The sequence below is a fragment of the Bactrocera oleae genome, chromosome 3 (assembly GCF_042242935.1).
Source record: "Bactrocera oleae isolate idBacOlea1 chromosome 3, idBacOlea1, whole genome shotgun sequence".
NCBI lineage: Eukaryota > Metazoa > Arthropoda > Insecta > Diptera > Tephritidae > Bactrocera > Bactrocera oleae.
In genome coordinates this window covers 36,702,038-36,726,039 of record NC_091537.1, presented here as the reverse complement: position 1 = coordinate 36,726,039, position 24,002 = coordinate 36,702,038, and the positions used below count along the sequence as shown (strand labels likewise).

The 24,002-nt window shown below is 34.0% G+C and overlaps 1 protein-coding gene and 1 long non-coding RNA gene across 2 annotated transcripts in view; one reads left to right on the top strand and one right to left on the bottom strand.

Moving 5' to 3' along the window:
• Window positions 1-14,085, top strand: part of ninaC (STKc_myosinIII_N_like and MYSc_Myo21 domain-containing protein ninaC) — a 40,154-nt gene extending 26,069 nt beyond the window's left edge. The window contains exons 15-19 of the mRNA XM_014240824.3: window positions 3,470-3,517; window positions 4,245-4,432; window positions 6,227-6,636; window positions 12,975-13,296; window positions 13,376-14,085. Of these exons, the coding sequence (XP_014096299.2) occupies window positions 3,470-3,517; window positions 4,245-4,432; window positions 6,227-6,636; window positions 12,975-13,296; window positions 13,376-13,732 (1,325 nt within the window). The 3' untranslated portion in view covers window positions 13,733-14,085. The remainder of the gene's footprint in view (window positions 1-3,469; window positions 3,518-4,244; window positions 4,433-6,226; window positions 6,637-12,974; window positions 13,297-13,375) is intronic.
• A 7,209-nt stretch (window positions 14,086-21,294) lies between these two features.
• On the bottom strand, window positions 21,295-23,352 carry LOC138856014 (uncharacterized). The gene is made up of 3 exons (XR_011395172.1): window positions 23,093-23,352; window positions 21,815-22,480; window positions 21,295-21,640 (listed from the first exon to the last, which is right to left on the bottom strand). It is a non-coding gene; the product is annotated as an uncharacterized lncRNA (long non-coding RNA).
• Window positions 23,353-24,002: the final 650 nt, after the last annotated feature.

Here is a 24,002-nt window from a genome sequence, read left to right as displayed (position 1 = left end):
AACAACCTTCATATAGGGGATATTATCCAGTTTGACACATTTTAACTCCAGTACCAGTTCTCCTATTTTGTCGCTATATTAAGATAGGATGCTTTGAGTCCATATAAAAGCCAATATTTTTCTTTTTGAATTTGTTAACACATAGGCTCAAAAAAATATTTTATGCAATAATTTTACGATTCTAGTACCTTTATAATTGGCTATAAATTAATTGAAAATTCAAAAAGTGAAAACGGATAGCGACGTAAAGTAGAGTAGTTAATGCAAAGTTTTAACAATTAAAGTACAATTTGCAGCAATATCATCACATTTTAAAACTACACTCTCACGTATTTTAATGAAAATTTTTATTATCGCCTTGCAAATAGGCTCCTGAGTCAATACAAGCATGTCAACGCTTAATCCAATTTCAATAATGACTTTTAATGGCTTAAATGTACTACAGTTTGTATTACGATTCACCTGCAACCTGGTGTATGTGGAAAATTTTTATACTTCTGGCGTTTTTGTATAAAAAGTTATGGCAATTTTAGTAGTTGAAATATAATATAATAGTTGAAAACAACCTTCATATAGGGGATATTATCCAGTTTGACACATTTTAACTCCAGTACCAGTTCTCCTATTTTGTCGCTATATTAAGATAGGATGCTTTGAGTCCATATAAAAGCCAATATTTTTCTTTTTGAATTTGTTAACACATAGGCTCAAAAAAATATTTTATGCAATAATTTTACGATTCTAGTACCTTTATAATTGGCTATAAATTAATTGAAAATTCAAAAAGTGAAAACGGATAGCGACGTAAAGTAGAGTAGTTAATGCAAAGTTTTAACAATTAAAGTACAATTTGCAGCAATATCATCACATTTTAAAACTACACTCTCACGTATTTTAATGAAAATTTTTATTATCGCCTTGCAAATAGGCTCCTGAGTCAATACAAGCATGTCAACGCTTAATCCAATTTCAATAATGACTTTTAATGGCTTAAATGTACTCATAGAGTAAATTTTTCAGTTTCGAAAACAGAAAAAAGTCATAGAGAGCCACATCTGGCGAACACGGCGAATGAGCGTGACTCTCGTTTCGTTTATTGCTAAAATGTCAGTAATAATTATGCTAGAATGTGACGGTTCATGTTATCGTGGTGAAAAACCCATAGTATTTCAACAACCCAATCCGATCGCTTACAACGAATTGATTCACATAGGTGCCTGTGGAATGAATTCATTTAAACCACACATCAATCATATTAAAAAACAAGTAAGGAAGGGCTAAGTTCGGATGTAACCGAACATTTTATACTCTCGCAAAGTCAAATGGTATACTCGTTTGAGATTTCTTTGTGGATTGACTGATATTTTCGGTAGAAGGTCAACTATAGGCACTGGGGTCCACATATTTAGTACTTAGGGGTTGAACAGTTTTGGTTCGATTTAGACAATTTTTGGCCGCAAGGTGGCATACTTTAATTGCATTATTCACGCAAAGTTTTACGCCGATATAATCATTGTTGCTTGATTTGCATAGTGGAAAGTGAAAGAATCAAGTGGTATTTAAAATGGTGTCATATGGAAAATAGGCGTGGTTGTAATCCGATTTCGCCCATTTTAGCACTATGACATAGAAACATGAAAAGAACGTTACGCACCGAATTTGGTTGAAATCGGTTAAGCAGATCTCAAGATATGGGTTTTCACCTAAAAGTGGGCTGTGCCACGCCCACTGTCTAATTTTGAACGCGGTTCCTATAAAGTCATCTTATACCATCTCAGAGATAAAATTTAATGTCTCTGGCGTGTTTAGTGCTTGATTTATCGCGCTTTTAGTAGTTTTTAACAGTACCGTTATATGGGGAGTGGGCGGAGTTGCCACCCGCTTTCAACTATTTTCACACCGTCAATAGAAGTGCTAAAAACATTTGCTTCCAGGAGATATGCACATTAAACCTATTAGAGGCGGGACCACGCCCACTTTAAAAAAAAAAATTTTAACTGCAGATGCCCCTCCCTAATGTGATCCTGTGTACCAAATAACAGTCTTGTATCTTATTGCGGAGCTTAGTTATGGCACGTTATTTGTTTTTGATTAATGGCGTTTTGTGGGCGTGGCAGTGGTCCGATTACGCCCATCTGCAATACCAACCGTCTCACGGTACCATGAAACATGTCTACCAAGTTTCATAAAGATATCTCAATTTTTACTCAAGTTAGAGCTTGCACGGACGGACGGACGGACAGACGGACGGACGGACAGACAGTCACCCGGATTTCAACTCGTCTCTTCATCCTGATCATTTATATATATATAACCCTATATCTAACTCGATTAATTTTAGGTGATACAAACAACCGTTAGGTGAACAAAACTATTATACTCTGTAGCAACAGGTTGCGAGAGTATAAAAAAGTAGCATCTTCATCATTTTTGACCGACTTTGACGTGGTTTTTCCAGTTTCAGCCCATTTTTAGAGCGTCATTCCCTCGATTGTTGGACAGTTTCGACATTTTCATAAAGCACATCTCGTCCAGTAATGATGCATTTGATGAATATAAAGTCCTCAGCTACGATGTCAATCGTCTCTTTTACGATTTCTACTCGACGTCATGTTTGCAAGAGATTGAGGTATTTTGATACGAGTCTAGCATTGACACCCTTCATACCAAAATTATTAACCAAAATCTGTTGAGTAGATCCAAAAGTGGTGTTGATATCCTCTGTTATATCTCTGTTACCAATACGACGATTTTCACGCTCTGGCATTAGGCAAATTTTCGATGATTTCAAGACTTTCACTGAATGCTCTGTGCCACTCAAATTTGTGTTCGTGATAAAGTAGAGTCCACAAAACACTTTTGTAAAATTTTAACGTTTTAACCAATAGAAACATTTAATTTTAAGCAAACTCGTTGTTCCAATTTTTTTGATAAAAATAGTCAGACAAGCTTTTTGCGTCGTAAACAAACAGCTACTAACCATACGAATGTACTCGTTGACATATGGGGATCAAACTTCACACGAACATAAAAAAGGTTGTACATTGTAGGAATTTTTTTTTTTCGATTCGGCTTACGGTAGCAGTATATATAGACCAGTCACCGGGTCAAATTTGAATAGATGGTATCCTCGTACAATAAACACTCTGCGTTGTTATTACACACCGCGACATTGATCCTCAACTCAACCTGCAACTACCGAATTGATCTAATTGTCAAACCTGTTAAGTAATATATAAATTACATTCATTATGTTATTGCACCCTATAAAAATGTACTCTATTTTACCTGAACTAGAGTATTATTATTTAAATTGCTTACTTGACTTTGTCTGTTTGTGAAGTTGTCTTCTTATTCGTTACAAAAAAAATCGGCAATTGAAATCCTCTTTCTTCGTACTAAAAATATTTCTAGCTCTTCCTTAGTTATTTCTTTGGATTTAATCCAGTTTATTTCTAATATTTTTCAGCAAAAGGAATCACTCGTAATGATGAGGCAGCCACTAAAATACAAAAAGGTAATAGGGAATACGCCGAAAAAGATTTTGATGTTGAATACTTTGATGCCAGTGAAACGCCATCTGAAGCTGAGGATCTCTTTGAGTCTGCGCGCAAAGAGGAAGCACTTGCTGCGACACGTTTAGCTGAAGTGGAGCAAGCCACTCAAACGGAGGACAATTAGAAACACAATAAAAAATTAAAATACAATGTGTCTAGAAATGATCACAAGATGCTTGTTAAAATACCAACATTCTAGCAATTTGTCACTGTTCTTCAGTTTACAAACCTTCAAGCTGCTCTCGATATTGCATTATGTTCATATACAAGCTACATACACAGATAATAGATTAACCCGTATGCATAAAAATAAAGAAAAAAAAGTACCTTCATTTGTTTGTATGTATGTATAAAAATATAAAATAATCAAACTACACATATCAGCGGCAAGCAAAATTTTACACATTGCAAGAAATCAGGTCTGAGGTATATTCTGTACATGTTCAGCTAAGCAATTTTTTCAGAGATAAATTTATTTACTATTTCACTGCGTTGTGGTCTTTCAAAATAGATGTTCTAATGAACGAGCATAATGTATACAAACCAAAATTAAGAAATTAGAAGAGCCATAGAAGATTCATTTAATTAAGACTTCATTTTTAACATACACCTTCGAATTTATTACAAATAATTCAAAAAGTATATTGAGTTTGTGACTATTTATATATATATTAACTATACTTACAGCTTTTCGTGGATATCATGACAGACAACGTTTTCAGCCCTTGGTCAATGAAAAAACGGGCCACTTGAATGAAGAAACGGCGGTATTTATACGAGTGTATGCTAAAAAGTGGCGAGAAAAATCTTTATTTCAAGTCTTGTTGCACTATCGTGCAGCAAGATTTCAGGATTTCGTTAACTTAGCACAACAGGTAATTCAAGATTTTTATACTCTTGCAACATGTTACTGCATGGTATAATAGTTTTGTTCACCTAACGGCTGTTTATATCACCTAAAAATAATCGATATAAATATGGAGTTATGTATACATAAATGATCAGAAGACAAACACAAGCTAAAATGAGTGACTGTCTGTCTGTCTATCCGTCCGTCGGTGCAAGCGATAACTTGAGTAAAAATAAAGATATCTTAATGATAATTGGTACACGTGTTCCTTGGCAAGAAAGTGAGAACGAGTTCGAAAACAGGCGTAATCGGATCACTACCACGCCCACAAAACGCCATTCATCGAAAACCTACAAAATGCCATAACTAAATACTTAATTATTTATTGATTGCCGTAGGAAGGCACCTATGGTTTAAAAATTAAAAAAGGGGCATGGCCCCGCCCTCTAATAGATTTAATGTACATAACTTCTAAACCAATAAAGCTACAATAACCCAATTCGCTAATTTTATAATATATAATTATAACCCCGTCCACTCCCCGGTTTTAAAAAACTACTAAAAGTGCGATAAGTAAATAACTAAATACAAGAAGTTGGCTTTAGAAGGGCCAATGACAAATTAAGACAATGGGCGTAACACCGCCTACATTTAGGACAACACCTATATCCTGGGACCTACTTCACTTATTTTCTACCGAATTCGGTAGAATTCACTTATTTTCTACCGAATTATTATAAATATTATAATATATATAATATTATAAATATTATAATAATATCCTGACCTCCCTACATTACAGTGTGAAAATTTGCTAAATCGAACAAAAACCACACCTACTTCCCATATAACATAATTTTAAATTCCATCTGAATCTTTCACTTTCCAGTATACAAATCAAGAATCAATCAAGGTAACCGGGATAAAGCTTTGCACATATAGTGACTTTCAGGTGTGTCACCTTATGATTTAAATAGTCAAAATCGGGCTCCAACTGTTCAAGCCCCCGGCTACCGAATATGTGGAGTACAGTTGTTATTGCAAACTTTTTTTTGAAAATTTTGGTCAGATATATTATAGAAATTCTGAGAGAATCATTTAATTATACAATACTTGTAATAGTATGTCTGTACGTCAAGAATGGATTGAAACGGGTCAATAATTCCCTTAGCCCCATAATAGGAAGATTTTTGAACTTCCGGCTGACGTTATACCCCATATATCCGCCAATGTGTGAGTTATCTTATTGAAATTGAGTGAGCGTGTTTTCCCAACAACAGTGTATCTTTGTATCGAAATTGGATAAAATCGGGTGAAAACTTGCTCTAACCCCCATATAACTGATATTGAGGATTTTGAAACATCCGGCAGACTTTACTCCTTATATATTGGTGATGGTAAGTGAGGTACCTTAATGAAACTCAGAGATCATGTTTTTCTCTTAATTATATATAAAATTAGATCAATATTACCACTATCGCCCATATACGTAATATGTAATGCAAGTTGCAAGAGTATGACATGTTCGGTTGCACCCCGGAACTTACTAACTTGTTCTTTTTAATTTTATTTCTAAGTAATTATACTATATATGAATACTCGTATATGTATCGTAAATGGGTATATATATTATAGGTATATATTAATATTCCAATAAAAAGTTAAAACAAACAAGACAAAATTGATAAGCAAAGTAACTTTAGTTCAATTTCATATATTTTCTACTTTGCTTCCTACTTTTATATATACGCTGATTTCTTGTTTTGTTTGGGAAAATATTTTAAACTAAATTTTTAAACAAGAAATTATTTATTTTCAGGTACACATATATAATCAAAGATTTTTCGCTGGAATAAATAAATGTACACGTAACGTACCATTTGATCGGATAAACACGCGCGAAGTGAACTCTTCTCAACTAGGGCCATTGCCTATCCCGACAAAAAAGTTACCGTTCCGATTAGATCAAATTCCTTTCTATGATACCCAATATATGGTTAATGCAGCTAATTCAATATCTAGACAAAGTTTCTCAAATACTTTAATCACTTATGACGACGAAGATCCTTGGGATAGTCCGCTACAGCGAAACCCTTCAATGACTTCTTGTTTACTTACATACAACGCGTATAAAAAAGAACAAGCATGTCAGACGAATTGGGATCGGATTGGGGAGAGTGACGTAATCTACAATCAAAACTACTACCGAGACCCACAGCTTGTAAAAAGGTGAAATATTTTAATTACTGAGAATTCGGATGCATGATTATATTATATACATTTATGTTTCATTACTGCGAAAAGTGCTTCCTCTTACGAAAAAAAAATCCATAATGTGAAAAAAAACTTTTTTCGTTTCGTATTTGATAAATTTGTGTAATTTATAATTCATTCGTATTCAGTTATCACTCAAAGTTGTTGGAATTTTTGGAAAACTTTTTTTTAAACATAAAAACAAACAAAACGGCTGATTTGGCATTATGAGTTCAAACACTTTCGACAAATTATTGTTTTTGGGCTATCGACACTATTTATATTGAATTTATATTGATATAGTTGAAAAATTAATTATATATAAGGTTATGTTACTAGAGAGAGTGATTTTTCTTACAAAAATATTTTTTGTCGAATAAACTTTTTATATATTTTTTTTTCGTCAAAGACTGTAGAATTCCGTCCGAATCGACTGCTTATTTTATGTGCATATGCGCTTAACGTTGTGTTTACCTAACGGTTGGTTGTATCATCTAAAAGTAAAGAGCGGAATAGGTCCATTGCCACTCCCATAAAACGTTTTTAATAGAAAACACTAAAGTGCCATAACTAACCCGCAAATTAATATGCAAAATTTTAATTTAGTACAAAGAAAGTGGTTTGAAAATCTTAAAAAAGTGGCCGTGGCGCCGTTCCCTAATAGGTTTAGGCTATATCACCCAAATTTGCACAGGATAAATATTTTCGACACTTCTAAGAACAGTCTAAAAACAGGTGAAATCGGATTATAACCCCGTCTACTTCCCATATAACGGTTTTGTTAAAATATGCTAAAAGTGCGATAAATCAATAGATGAAAGAGAAGTGTAATTGCGAACATTCCTAGTAGACACTGTGAAAATCGGATTACAAGCACACCTTCTTCCTTTAAACAAACTTTTAAAGTCCATCTGAAACTTTTCACACTTTAATATAAAGTTTTACCAACACCTGAAAGTGCTTTCCAGGCATTGATCCTTTCAAAAAGTGTGAAATGTTCGGTTATACTCGTTCCTTACTTGTTAAGATAATGTTTTGCTAATACCTGAAGGTATTTCCACGGCTTTGATCCTTGCAAGTTGCGAGAGTATGAAATATTCGGTTACACTCGAACCTAGCGGTAACCCAACAACTACCCTTCTACCGCCCAACCGACACGAGGGGCGCAATCCGCATACGTGCGGAACTAACCGCAAGAGAGTTTTTTAACCGTAGAGATCTAAAACTGTTTAGCTACAGAAACAAAAATTTGAACAGCTAAGATTTATAATTACGATATAATAAATGTTTACGTTTTTATTTATTAAGAGAAAGTAATATAGTCTTTCTAATTTTGAAAAGTGAGTCAGATAAATCAAATGTGCAGGAATGAGAATTAAAGTCATGACATATACGGCGGAATGGTTCGTTTAGTTTGAAATTTGATCTACATTATTTTAAAAGTAAGCCTCGAAAAGCGAATCGGGATATAAATTTAATTTCAGGCAGGAGAAAAGAACTGCAGACTGTTCCATTCAAGATTTTCACTAAGAATATTATGCTTTGCTAAAGTCTGTGTACAAGTACCTATATAACGTCCGTATGCTTATGTTCCCTAAAACCCAATGATACATGTCCAGATAAAAAATTCTGCAATCATATTGGGTGTAATGTGATTGTCACATGACATGATAGATTTGTATTTCATCGCGGACGTAAATTTGGAAATCGTTCGTTTGGAATTAAAGAAATCAGAAAACGATACAATATTCTTTTTTACCTTATTTAAACAAATAAATATAATAAAAATGTTTATTTAGGTCTAAGTACTGTCGAGGCAATATAGAATACACAAGATACGACACGTGAACCTGATTACTTGAAGGTATTGTAAAAATATTTAAATTATCATCATTATCACGAACTCAAGTACCGCACTGTCCATCTGCCTGTAAATGATCTACTTCAATAGGTGACATGTTATTCACGTCATTATTGCTGTAGCGATATTGAACAGAAGAAGCTTGCGCCTGGTTATTACAATGATTCCCACTATTTCTCGTATGTGTATGTTGGTTTGAAAAATAATAATTATTGCAAGAGTTAGAAAACCTCCGAAAATTTGTATGTCTACTCGTATTTTGGTTATTAAAAGACGGGGAGTTAGATTGCTTATATAAACTTGATTTTGTGTTGGAAAATTACAAGAAAAAATTGAATTAGGATATTGCAAATATTGATTACTACTACATTTTTTTTTTATTTCTTTCATTGCGAACTAAACCATTTTCTTTTAATATCTGAAAGCCATCTCTATTATTTGTAACTTTGGAATTTATAATGACTAAAACTGGGTTAATGTCAATATTGTTTAAAAAGGCAAGTAAAATAAACTTATCAATACGTTCTGGTTCGTACTCAAATTCAAATTTTTCGTTGATTTTACAACAAATATTACAAAGCTGTATATAATAACTTACAATATCGTTGCTTTTTATTAACGCTCGTTTTGCAATCTCCCACGTTGGTGATGCTCCCAGCGTTCGTAAAATATACAGAGCATGACTGTATTGTATTTTATTTAAAATCACTCGCTGATGAATATATGATTGGAGAGAAGTTTGCTCTCCCACTAAAGCTTGTATTGCCTCCACTTCTCTAATAAATGATCAAAATGCATATGAGTTATCGCCTTTAAATATTTGAGGTGATTGAGCATCTTTAATGATGTCACTCAAAGACAGTTGCATTGCCATGGTAAAATGTTATTTAGCTCAACTCAAATCTTTTATTGTTTTTGTTGCAATGTGTACTTCAGCAAACGACTAAAGAAATTATTACTTTTTTATACAATATATGTACAAAAATATAAAATAATAATTTTATATATGTACAAACGTTTAAATATTTTACATCGAACTTTTCACTTATGTATATGTCCAACACAAGAAGGAATTGAGGGACAGATTAAAATAAGCAACGGTAAAAAGAATTCAAACGAGAGTACTCATTTCCAGAGGTTATTTGAAAGTTACAGTAAAGTAAAGAAGTTGATGATCATAAATGAGAGAAAAAAGTTATGTACAAAAGAAAAGTAACGTTACAATGTATATAGGGTGAGTTATTATAACATGTAACTACAAAAAATATATGTGGTGAGTTATTATAATATGTAGCTCGCGCGAAACACATTCTTTACAGAGTGTCAAATTTCACAACAAAGTTGAACGATTTGTAAGTCTTTCCAAGATGAAATGCCAAACAATACTGAACAAAAATAACATGACAGCTTGACACGACTCACGCTGTCAAAAAATGATATAGTAGTAAAAGTACCTCTATTAGGATCACCCGTTCTAACTTCATATCTACATATCTCGATTAGTTCTAGGTGATACAAACAACCATTAGGTGAACAAAACTATTATACTCTGTAGCAACAAAATGATCAGGATGACAAGACGAGTTCAAAGCCGAGTGACTGCCACTCCGTCCGTCCGTTTGTCTGCGCAATAGGTAATTTCGGAAAAAATTCACCCAACAGTTATTTGTATCACCTAAGAATAACTAAGTTAGATATATGGTAATATTATATATATTATTATATAATATATAAGCTTCTTGTTACAATTTTATCATTCTAACGGCTATCATATTTCTGTGAAGCATCTTAAAACCCCAAATCCATTAGGGATTGGATTACAGTACTACTGCGTTTGATCAGTATGATGACACGAGTTGAAATCCAAATGACTGTTTGTTTGTCCGTCCGTCCATGCGCCGGTGCAAGCGATAACTTGAGTAAAAGTTAAGATATCTTAATGGAACTTGGTACACGTGTTCCTTCGTAAAAAAGTGAGGACGAGTTCGTAGAAGGGAGTAATCGGGTCACTGCCACGCCCACAAAACGCCATTTATCGAAAATCTACAAAAAACCATAACTAAGCACTAAATTTAGATGTAAAATTGTAATTTGGTTCTGAAGAGCGCAGTAGCTAGGGGCAGCTGTGTGCTAAAAACTTAAAAAAACTGGGCGTGGCCACGTCTTCTAATAGGGTTAATGTACTTACATATGTCCTAAACCACTAAATTTACAATAACCAAATTCGCGTATAACAATTCTGTCCTACCGACAGTGTGAAAATGGATTAAATCAGATTATAGCCCCGCCCTCTCCCCATATAACGGTTTTTTTTTAAAACAACTAAAAGCGCGATAAATCAATAACTACATGCGCCGGGGACATTAAATTTTACACCCAGCGTGATACATTGGGGCTCTATAGGAGCCGGGGTTCAAAATTTGCCGAGCCTGGCGCCGCCCACATTTAAGTGAAATCACATATCTCTGGATTTCAACCAAATTCGGCAAATAATATTATCTTGACGATACTATCTTACATTGTGAAAATGGGTGAAATCGGACTACAACCACGCCTACTTCCCTTATAACATAATTTTAAATTCGATATGATTCTTTCACTTTCCAGTTTACAAATCGACCAAATTTCGACCAATAAATTTATCAAAATAAAACTTTGCAAACAGGGTGCCAAGAGAACAGAGAGCGTAGTTTTCTAATAACAGTGTATTTTTGTGTCTAAAATAGATAAAATCGGACGAAAACTTGCCTTGACTTTACTCCATATACTATACCATGTGTTTATATTTATATACCATATTTATAAAATTGCTTGAAAATAAAAAAAAGAATTACTGCAATCAGTCATTACATGTCTCCGTTTTTCATATCAACTCAATATATTATATTTAGCCTTTTCGGTTAAGTTTACGAGTATATCAAATATATCTCATTTGAGAATGATTTAAGTATAATTTCCGCTGACGGGAAGTAAAAATGAAGGTCTTATATGGACAAGTTTTTTATTTGCAAGATATACTCGCCATATTTGGCATAGATTTTTCTCTGAGGCACGTTATAATCTTTGAAAATATATTATTCAGATCGGGACACTACAGCATATGGCTGCCATACATACCTACATACCTCTGACCGATCAAAGTTAGGATAATAGCATTTTATGCTAGGCAACTGTGAAGGGTATTATAGCTTCGGTACAGCCGAAGTTAAGGTTTTTTCTAGTTTTTTATGGTGTTAGTTTGGAGGATATAAATGAAGTGATGGTGGTGCATATTTTATTTACACATTAAGTCTTCTTCGTTCTGCCTTCTGATTGCACCGCTTCCTGGTGGACAGGTGGCCCAGCTGTGTCGCGGGAGGAGCACTGGAATGAAGTGTAGGAAGGAAGAAGTTTCTTAGTGAAATATCATAATTTTTTAAAACCTGGGACCACCTGTTTACGTTAAACCGGGAGTGCCACTGATGCCCACAATTATCTAGGAAAGAGACGAATTTCTTTATAAATGAATAAAAGAAGTTTAGTGTGAGGTATGTGTTTTTATTGTTCTATTTTTCTAGTTTGAGTATTATATTATTACGATTTTTGAATTTTGTATTATCATGACCACAAATCGTATTTTAGTTTAGTGTGAGGTATGTGTTTTTAATGTTCTATTTTTCTAGTTTGAGTATTATATTATTACGATTTTTGAATTTTGTATTATCATGACCACAAATCATATTTTCGGTTAGTAAAATATATTATTTAGGAGCGTTCAATCTATCGTAGAGAAGCGGTACCGAAATGCTCTTGTGTCTAGATCGGCGTGATTTTAAGCTAGGGAAAGCCAAATGCTTGTCTAGTAGGAACAAGTATTTGGGAGAACTAACTGTTTATCCATTTTTTTTGCATGTCATGTTTTTTTAACCAGATTTGTACGATTTCGGCATCTGGTAAAATATGTCATTTGGATATATGAGGACGCCCAGGGCTCAAGTCATAATAAACTTAGGTTTCTTAGAGGGTTAGATTTCATCTTTGCAACTAATAAAAATCTTGAGATTGCACTATTGCATTGAGTACCTATGTACTACGAAACATGGATTTTCAAAGAGATATACATATGAAGGTATTTGTATTAAATATGTGCGAACTATGACCAAGTTGTTTTCCAAAATTTGGCCTCGTCCCAGTTGACCCCACTTAGCCATAATACCAAAATATAATATATGAAGAATCAGAAAGTAACGGCGACTTCTATTCCTTAACGGTACTTGAAATAAAAGAAATCGGCCGCTTAAAGAATAAAAATGTAAATGTGATATTATTATTTCTGTGTGTTCATTTGATATTTAATTTTTAGTTGAAATGATTGTCGAAAAATTTCAAAATAGAGATATCAACTTTTTTAAAGAATGATTGTAAGCAGTATCAAAAATACTGTACGAATATTAAATATTTTATTTCTGGCCAGGAATCAAGTACAAATGAACATGAATGCGTATAACAACTATAATCAGTACAACAATAATTATAACAATGTACCTTCAAATATGTGGAGCAATCGAACAGGTTCGCGTCGAAACTCCTTAAAGTCATACTTTGCCCCACCACCACCGCCTATGCCGCCCGCAAATATGGTGTACCGCAATGACCCCGATCAGGCACGTACAATGCAGCAGAATCCAAACCAATTGAGTCATACAAATCAAAGCTCTCAACAACGCTCTTCGTTTGTACCTTCAGACCCAATACGAGAATTGAAGGACTTTGTGCGTCGTTCTAATGATGAGGATGTAGGTTGGACAAATGGTATTTTATGATTGAATTATATAAGTTTACATTTTACTTTATTTACATGCCACTGTTTGTTAGAGTTCTGAAGACCCTCCATTTAATTTCAAGGCAATGCTTCGTAAAACGAATTATTCTCGTCCTGATTCCACTGTTTATGAATTTAATAATCAGATGCCAAATAATAACAACGAAAATATAAGATTTCAACCATCAAAACTTCGCTCTACAGCTCACCGTCCCGATGATTATAATAATCACAAGTTGAATTCAAGTGATCAGCATAACTTTGTAAACCGAGCACCCTCTTTAAAGCAGACGGTTGTAGGAAAAAGTTTCGATAACACAGATGCTAAGTCGTTTGAGGAAGCTGGTTCATATGTCGAGGAGGAGATTGCACCAGGTGTTACATTATCTGGATATGCCGTTGATATTTAATACCCTGTTTTAGAGATTTTTTTTAGTAAATAAGGTAATTTACGCAATATTGTGGTAGCGGAGAAAGTCTTCGCCGTACCAATAAAAATAATACATAAACAAAAAAAAATCATGTGCTCTGTAATTTGTATACTTCGCCAAGAAAAACCTGAAGTAATAGGAAATATTGTCTTATTTTTTTATGACTGTCAAATCAACACTGTTGTTGTTTCAAATGCAAAATTGAAATACGACAAATACAACACTGCGAGGTATGTTTTTCGAATATGCTATTCTATCACCTGTATCTGTTTACTTTTTTTATTGTTGACGTTTAAGTATCTAAAAATAATAAATTAAATATATTCCATCAATTTCTTTTATAATATGGAAGTAAGTTATGCTACTCAGGTAAATTCAGTTGAATAAAAGTGAATTATAAAAACATTTTGTAAACGAAAACGCCGCCGTTTCAACCCGGTGCATAAGTGGAGTGCAGCAGAAGAAAAAGCGCTTGTGGAGTATTTGTATTAAATGAAGAAATGTATGCAAATACTTATTTGATTCAATTCCTAAAAAAGTCAATGCATGATTTTCACATATAAAGCTATAATTTTATTTGTGTCACTTTCTCGTGGCATTTTTGTATTCTTAATTTTTCACTATTAAAAATTACACAATATGACATACAACAATTAAGGGGTGCTCACAAGTGTCGCATTTTTTAAGACTATCGAAATACGATATAAGACATAAGACAAAGCTTGTGAATTGCCGAACGATTTCTTGTCAAAAATAAGAATTTACGCAATTTAAACGGGAGAGTTGAAGTTAATTAAATAATCATATTTTGTAAGAATCATTGTCACAATTTAACAAGGTAACTAAACTGTTGACCTTACATGCACACATAATTATTGCTATAATGCTGCAGCTATTCTAGTCTAAGCTCCTACTGAACGTTGGACTTTTTATCACCATTTTATCACCATATTTCAAACTACGTTACCCATTCTTACGCTGCCTGTCGACTTTCTTTCTGCACCAGTACGTCGTTCCCCAATATTTTATTTAAAGTCTTGAAAAATATTCGATGTCTCTTGTACAAAAGTTTCATAATGTAGAAATCGTCGATTTGCAAAGTAGGATGATACGCTTTGCGTATTTTCTTCCAGCAGCCACGGTGATCCATACTTCATTATGATTCTTTAACGATCATATACTATACATTCGTCGAATTGTTTAATTAGTTCGCTCTCGCCATACGATTTTACAAATGGTTGTTGCTACATTATTACTACCTACATCGCTTTTACTAAAAAAGCTTTGAATCTGTCCATTATGAGTACTGTGGTCAGCTCCAACCAGTAAGATCAATTAGTTATTTTCTAGTTCTTTAGGGAAAATTAAGTTATTAACTATTTTTATACCACCAATAAGTAAGTCGAAAATATGCTATCTCTCCTATCAATTCTTCTTGTCAGATATGCTTCTAATGTTTGATTTCTATCAAAATTCGATTTCCTCACCTTTTTCAGCAAAAATCAAAATAAATTGTGGAAAAATATCTTTTAACGATCGTAAGTTAATATATTATATAACATTCTCTATCTATTGGACACTGAGTTCATCCTCGAATGTGCCCAATATTTTGTGCATTCCAATTACGGAACTTGAAATTAACAATAAAATTTTAAAAATGATCGGTAAGGAAATTATCGTCAACGTGAAACCAATATTACAGCTTTCCTGAGGCTATGCCATATTGAGCCTTACATCTCTCTAACTGCCTATGAATTATCGCTAAGGGCAGAAAAGTTCTTGAAGATACGCTGAAGGTAACTTGGTCCATTTGTATTGAGAAAAACAAAGGCAACATCTCTGAGCTAACAGGAGCGTTGCTCAAATTTGTATTAGAATTCGTAAAGTGAAATCGAAAGAAAAATAAAAGTTTTACGTTCATTGAAATTACTAGATTTCTTCATCATGAAATTACACGATTCCTATGCAATACTGCGTATTTTGCATTTTGCCAGAATTAGATAAGCTTCGCAGTAAAATAAGAAAATAGCATAAATGCTTGAAACTTTTACTAAGCAGCGTTCGTTTGAAGCGTATTCCTTGCTAAGAGTAGACTGATATTTGAGAAACATCCTTTCCTTCAGACTTTACTGTGCCATTTTGCAATTCCAAGCAAGGTGATTCTACTTTGCAAATATGGTAGCAGTTACATTGTAATTTTTTGGATTGCACATATACGTTAATGTGTGTTTAAAGGAAAATATTATATATACCATTAAATGTTTCATGGAATATCCGCATGACATTTTGAGTTTTTCTAACGGCCAAGTTAAATAAAAATTAATTTGGGTTTCTGAAGGCACAAATATCAATCAATAAAAGCTCTATTTTTGAATAATAAAATAAAACTTCAAGGGTGATCATTAACATAAAATGTGACTAGATATCTAAGACAAATTCTAGATAATGCTGGACAGAATCATAGCAGGTGTTCCTGCGTCTCTCTCATGCCTACTTCCCAGCACTTTCTGCATGTATCGTCGTTACTTATGCCCGTCCGGCTCGCATGTGGTGTCATTACAGAAAGACCATGTAAGTAAGCAGCATGTGTGTTCTCCTTCAAGGCTATTGCAAATGATCTTGCCGATCCTGCACGCCTTTAAGGTATTCCATCTCGCCCTGATCCGTCTGTCAGTCTTTTTGGAAATTTCATTGTAAATCGTTTTTAGTGACTTCCGAATTTTCTGTAGTGGTTCTATAGTCAGACGGATGGCACTTTCGGCAATCTCAGTTATTTCGTTTTCCGGAATCCCTTTGTGGATTTGAACCCAGTGTATATACAGCCGCTTCTCGACAGCCGCTACATCTACTGCCTCCCTGGCTCTAAGGACATTCTCTGACGTAATGCGATGTAAGGTTACTCCCTTAATTAACGCCTGGCTATCGACGTATGTATATATATATATTTTCTTTACGTTGTTTCCTGCGTTGTCATAGGTATATTGCAGTATTCCGGAAGCTTAAAGGGTCGCCTGAAATCCAACTGTGAGGGTGAGGGTATGTGGTCTATTTTACCCAATAACTCCCTGTTTACCTTTCAAATCAAATTACACCAAGGTACTTGGTATGCACCTTAAATGCTAATTCAACCCCGTTGAGGCTGTCGAGATACCAGGATCGGGTACCTATTTATAAAGAGTCCATCAGTGTTTGACACTTATACCGAGTTCCGACAATTTAAGTGATTAAATTATTTTTTCTGTTCACTAATCTAAACTGTCCTCATTGCCGTTAGAGATTTATAAAACAGCTATTTTTGACATTAAAAAAATTCACATCGTTTAATATTTATTAAAATAAAACATTGTAATGTCATACTTTGTTAAAAAAATCATCTTGTTTTAAATATTTTACATTTCATGGAAATAATGGAAGAATTTTATGGAATAAATTCAAGGAGGTCGATTTGAATAAAGGTATGTACTTACTTACATAAATATTGGTATTATATATATGTATTATAATGTGGTTCGTGTAATTAAAATACGTATTTAAGGGACACCTCAAGTAACTTGAGTAAAAATTGAGATATCGTAATGAAACTTTGTACTCGTATTCCTTGGCAAAAACGTGAGGACGAATTCGCAGTTCGGCGTCATCGGACTACTGCCACGCCCACAAAACGCTGTTAGGCAAAAACCTGTAAAGTGCCATAACTAAAGACCTTATTAATATACAAAACTATAATTTGGCACAGGAGATCACATAAGCAAGGGGCACCTGTGGTCTACAAATTTTGAAAAATGGGCGTTGTCCCGCCCTCTAGGCGGTTTAATGCACACATCTCCCAAACCAATAAAGCTAAAATACACACATGGGACAAATCTTATAACAACCTTTATCGACAATGTGAAAATTGATGAAATCGTATCCTGCCCTCTCTCCATATAACAGTTTTGTTAAAAACTACTTAAAGCGCTCTAAATCAATAACCAAATGTGTGACACCGCCCACATTTAAGTGAAATCACATATCTCCGGACCTACTCGACTAATGAAAATTTGTGAAATCGGATAACAACTACGTCTACTTTCCATATAACAAAATTTTAAATAACATCTGTTTCCTTCACTTTTCACTAATGACCAAAAGACATATAGATCCCAGTTCCTATTACAAAAAAATTATTTCCTGATAACACTATGCCCTAAGTCAAATATTGGTACAATGGGATCAATACTTCCCTTAACCCTCTTCACGTTATTATAAAGGTTTGCCAACGCCTGAAAGTAAGTCCCCGGTTTTCATCCTTGCAAGTTGCAAAAGTATAAAATGTTGGGTTACACCCGAACTCAGCCCTTCCTTACTGGTTTTTTTTTTATCGTGAAATAAATCATTGTACGGAGAATATCTTTTAGTTTAACAAGAATTTTTTATTTTTAGATTTTATCTACGGAGAAGGGCGGAAGACAGTAAAAAAATATTTTACTTTTTCTTTCAAATATTCACTGTGTATTCACGAAACATACTATATAAATATAGACTGACATTTTCAAAACAATCATTACAGTATTTTATTTTTTTTTTAATTCCCAAAACTCGACGTTTCTTATGCTGTCACACTAGGTGTGTCCCCTTATTCAGACTCTTGGCCAAATGTTTTGGGAAGTCGATTGCCAGATGAATTCAGAAGCATTGCTTTTCATTTATTTGCTTGTTTACATGATTTTCTCTTTATAGTGTTGAAATCAGCTGTGATAAATTTCCGTTCTGACAAACAGATGGCGCTAAATCAGAGTCGCACAGGAAGTTTAGTGTAGATTAGATTCAAATCACCTCGATGACGAGAATAAAAAGTGTCATTTTTGTATTGCGAAATCTCGCTAAATCCAATAGGTTAGTGAGATAATCTGCCCAACAGCCTAAATCTTGTGATGACGTATTGGTCAGAACATGGTATTGGTTTTAGTTGCTTGTGATATATGTATGTACAATAAACTTATTAAAGGGAAGGACCACGGCCAAAAATTTTAAAATCGTTCTGTATTCGTCGGTCTGTAATACCAACCTTCTTATACTGCTGAAGAACAACATCAAGATATCTTAATTTGAACTCAAGTTATTGATTAAATGGACTGTCGGTCCCGCAATTTAACTGATATCTTCATCTGGACTATTTATATATATATCTCGATAAATTTTAGGTGTTTCAGGCAACCGTTAGGTGTATTGTACTTTGATGTGAAAATTAAAAATTAACAGGAAGAAGGGACATACAATTTTTTTTTGTGATTAAATGTGGTGAACCTATTCTTTGAAAGTTGAAAGAATTTGATATTGCATGTGGGTTAAATTTTGGTGCAAAGAATCATAGAAAGGAAAATTATACATTCCTTAATATTTTGTTTAAATTTTTAGAAAAGTTTACGCGGCTCCGACTTCTAAATAGTATAATCGTTGTTGAACTCAGGAGGGACATACCTGACAGGGAGTGTAACCTTGTGAATAATACCGTGTAGAAGTACGTGAATTAATGGCGAGGCCTCTTCCAAGCTTTTAGAGTTATATATTTATATATTTTTCCAAAGTTCCGAGATGGACTACAGGGCCTCTATTAACAAATTATCATTGAATTTATTTAAAGCTAAAATATTGATATGCCTCCAGTAATGGCCTGATTCTTATGCCTCTGCTTCAACTTGTTGCCTCCACGTATGGACAGGTCTCTCTTGTGTGCGACTCCTTTGAGGATTCCAGTCTATTGCTATTCTCGTGATGTCATTTTGGGGCTTACGTGTTCCCGAACCATTTCCATTTACGGCTACGAATTTCAATATGGACAGGTTTGTTTGGTCGCAGCCCAAAGATTATCAACATTGGGCCAAAATATCCGCATAATCTAGCGGATGCAGCGACAGTGTTTGTAGAGCGCATTATGTTAGATTTCATGTTTCACATCCATATAAAACTACTGAATTCACTTAACCTCCAATATTTTAAGTTTCGTGCGTTATCTTTTGTTGCATTGCACTTGCTCTTCTGCCGTATTATGGAATACTCGTTTTATCTGATGTAATTGGTCTGCAGGTGACAATCTTAAGAAGTGCCCAGCGATTCCATAAACCTGGTTCTACGTCTTTTAGTTTGAGCGATTTTGAGCCTTACAACTGAGTTACTACACTATACTACTGATTATAATATGATGCTCACTTGTTATATCAGGTCCAAGCTTATTGTGCATGTCCGTAAGGGAGCCACGCCACTTATGACTTATGGCAATATTGTCGATTTTTAATCAGTAACATTCGTCGGTGCATAACATTGTACTATTTTTATATTCCTTGCACTTGTACGCAGTCTCACCGAGATGATCCTATCAGAGTGCGCTTTGATGTGGATAGTTTTTGGAGTCGGCGCATCTGATTTCAAAGAAGCCGAACACGGAACGTTGGTAGCGCTCTTTGAATAGTTGAGACAATTTGGTTGGTTCTAGCTATGCTTTCTTGTTGGCCGAGAGAAGGTATATCGTTCCTACTGGTGTTCAGTTTATACCGCCTTTATTCAGTCGTTTGAGCCTCGTTTTGAACAGGGGGTACTACGTGAAGGTGAGGTTGACATTTTGGAGAAATACCTATATCCTCTCTGCTCTTACAAATAAACATATTCACAATAGATGCAAATGTTGACTTAACTTATTAATTCACAGCCGAGCTGCCCCAGATTGAGTGTCATGAGTTTGCATTAGTAGCAATTATAACGTTGGATGATGAAAATTCCAAATCTCTTAATCTTTCCCCTGAATCAGATTACACCTATAAAACTATTGAAAAACCAAATTAGTTAACAAATCTATCATTGTTTCCACAATAACTGTATATATAACTAGTAAAAGTACCTACCGGTCCTTAGAATTAATGTAGGGTGAGGTAGATACCGCGAATTGAAGAGGGAAGCGCAAAGCTTATTTGCGTGACTATGAAAAGTTTGAGAAACTGGCAGACAGGGGTTATACTCGAATATTCTTCGAAAAGATGTGGCGACCAACGGAAGGTTTCAAGACCATTTTCACCATGCGCCAAATCTTGGAAAAGACCCGCGAAAAGAATATCGACACACCCCACTTTTTTGTCGATTTTAAAGTAGCCTTTGACAGCACGAAAAGAAACAGCCTATTTTTTTGATATTGACCTCATTGGCCTCAAAAACCGCGCCGTTAGTTATGCTTTTCCAGACTAGATAAGTCAGCGAAGCGTATGGGTCTGGTTGTGAATGAGAACAAGACGAAATATTGCTTATCATCAAACAAACAGTCATGGTATTCACGATTTGGCTTCCACGTCACTGAATCGTTCACGTCCGCGATGGTCGCTCAAAGTTTTTGACAGAAAGTCAAGAACGCAGAATATTCCATGAAAACAACCAAAACCCACATTTACTAGCATTAAATAAGGAAACGGGATATACGGCTTACAACTCAACTGCATTTTAGGTGAAGTATCGAAGTTCGGTATTATCGATAACAACAAATGAAACCACGGCAAAAGTGAAACTTTTTTTCACACTATAGACATTCCCACCAATATTTTTATTGAATTATGTATCTTAGAGTACGACATACATAATACTTAACAATTATTTAGATGATATACACATATTAAAAGCTGAAAACAATATTTTATAATTGTTGAGTCATATTGATCCATTTTTTAATTATTTTCAATCATTCTATTATCAATTCCCTCTTCATCATGACTTTAACAGTTTATAAACGTATTTTAGCCGCTTGCATTTTTGACGATACCTGCGGCATCATTCCGTATTTCGTTGCTGTATGTAAAAGTTTTGCTGTAACAATATTTTCAGATACAGGTTCACCACCTTGAATGGTACTAGTACTCGGCATGGCATCTGTTAGATAAAATTAAATATATGGAATGGAGCGAATATAAATAAAATAAAAGACTTAATATAATATTCATACAAAATAAGTTAAATAATAAATTCAAGCACTCAAAATTGAAATAAATCCATAAACAACAACATGCACCAGCAAAATACTAAATAAAAACTATAATTACTCACCAAGATCTTTTTTACCATTTCTATAAGCACGTCCTCTGTCTGCATTCTTTTAATAGCATGGAGCACTGGCACAAATTAGTTAGGTTCACAGTTTTCACTGTGAAATAAGAAAAATAACACTAACTCCAATGTTAAAAAATGTCCGCTTACAGATCTTTTATTTAAAATTCGCAAATCTGCATTTAATTTATAGACATTCTTTGGTATCACAGATCCATGTTCCCCTCCATAAAACTAAGTTTCCTACTCCAGATGTAGCGACAGCGCCCCAAGCCATGACATTTCCACCGCCAAGCTTGACAGTAGAGATGAGGTGTTTGGGGATCATTGCTGTATTAGCTCTTCTCTAAACTAAAGCTTTTCCATCACTACCAAAAATGTTGTATTTGAATTCGTCTGTGAATAAAACTTATCTCCAGAGATCAAGGTCTTTACCTTTATACTTGTGAGCGAATTCTAAGCGAAGCTTTCGGTTCTTTTCACTGATTAAGGGGTTATTTTTAGAGGGATAAGGAATGTCATTTAAAGCCCTTTGAACTGTTCTGGAATGAACATTCCTCTCTGGTCGCACTGCTAACTCAGTGGCTAACTTAGTCGTGTGTTAACGGACTATTTATTCAGGCCGAAAACCTGAAATTCTTGGTGAATTATCGGTGAATAAATGTCCTGAAATGCATATATAATTCTCAATAAAATCTTTAAAATCATGAGCGCGGGTTTTTGTTATTAAAACTAAGTTTTTAATGACTTTTTTATAATTTTTTTTGTTAAATGGATTGCAGCAGTTCTTAACGAGGCTCATGATTAATTATCAACAAAATTACGGATGCCTCGAGATATTATTTTTTTGTTCACATAGGCACTGGGACATAAAATATTAAAATGCCTTCATATTTAATTATTTTAACCGCAAATGATTTAGTTCGAATATCATTTTATTTAAAACAAGAATTGTAATGTTAATTAGATGTTTTATAATGAATAGAAAAAAATATGGGGTGAAAAAATTATGGATTTTTATACTCTCGCAACCTGTTGCTACAGAGTATAATAAAAAAAATTTATTTTAATTCATATATATTTTCTCAGAGTACAAGTTTTGAACTATAACTCCTGAAAATTGCATTAAAAAATCACTAATAGTTTTCTAATTATTAATTTTTTAACTAAAAGTAGTAAAAATTTTTAATTAAAAAAAAATTGTTAAAATTAAAATTTAAAAAAACTGAGCGGGGGGATTACTTGCTCATGATGACTACTTTATGAAAAAATACTCACATTCAAATTCGATGATCAAGTGGAAAATGGGAGGTCCACTTGACGTGTTTTCATTCTAACACAGCTAGTTTTCGCACTTCAGTTGAAATTTCTTTCCGAGGAGCCGTTGTGACAACTATACGTGGTGTAAACTATACGCGAAATATCGAAATGTGATTAACATAAAGTCTTATGTAAAGCATAATCACAAAATTATAAGAAACGGTGCTTTACCGTTACTTTCTAGTTCGCAACAAGAACATAAAGTATACCATACAAGTACATGCCGTACGTAGAGTTTTGTTAATGGTTTTTTTAGTTTTTTTGTGAACAGTTTTTTATGCTTGTAGTGGAATAAATTCTTTTTATAGTTTCCTATTGAAAATGTAATTAAAACAAAACTGTCTCATTACTTTTTCCATATTATTTTTACATTCAGCAAGACATAAAAAATATGGGTCCGTACGTAGACTTTTGTCGCCCACTGTATATATACTATAATCTGTGTTCAAATTTACCTATTTCATGATGAAATTAAAATCTCCTGAAATATATAATGAAGTATGGATTGTATTATTACCTAAATATTTAATTTATGTATGTTTTATAAGTAATACATTTGCTTTGGTCATTAAAAGTTTTGATAACATCTAAAAAGACCAAGCGGACGCACATATGCTCATATATACATAGGTATGTATATAATTGTGTGTGCATGTAAACAAATATGAAACAAAGCATAAGGTTTGTATATCTGTCTACCTGCAACATTTGTAGGTAAATATGCACACTAATTGCTTCATTCGAAATCTCCGTTGACACGGACAACCAATGGCCGAAGATCACATTTTTTGTTTTCATATCAAAGAGTCAATGTGTCGAAGACTGACGCGACGAAAAACCGTCACAACATTGTGTTGTTGGTAGAAAA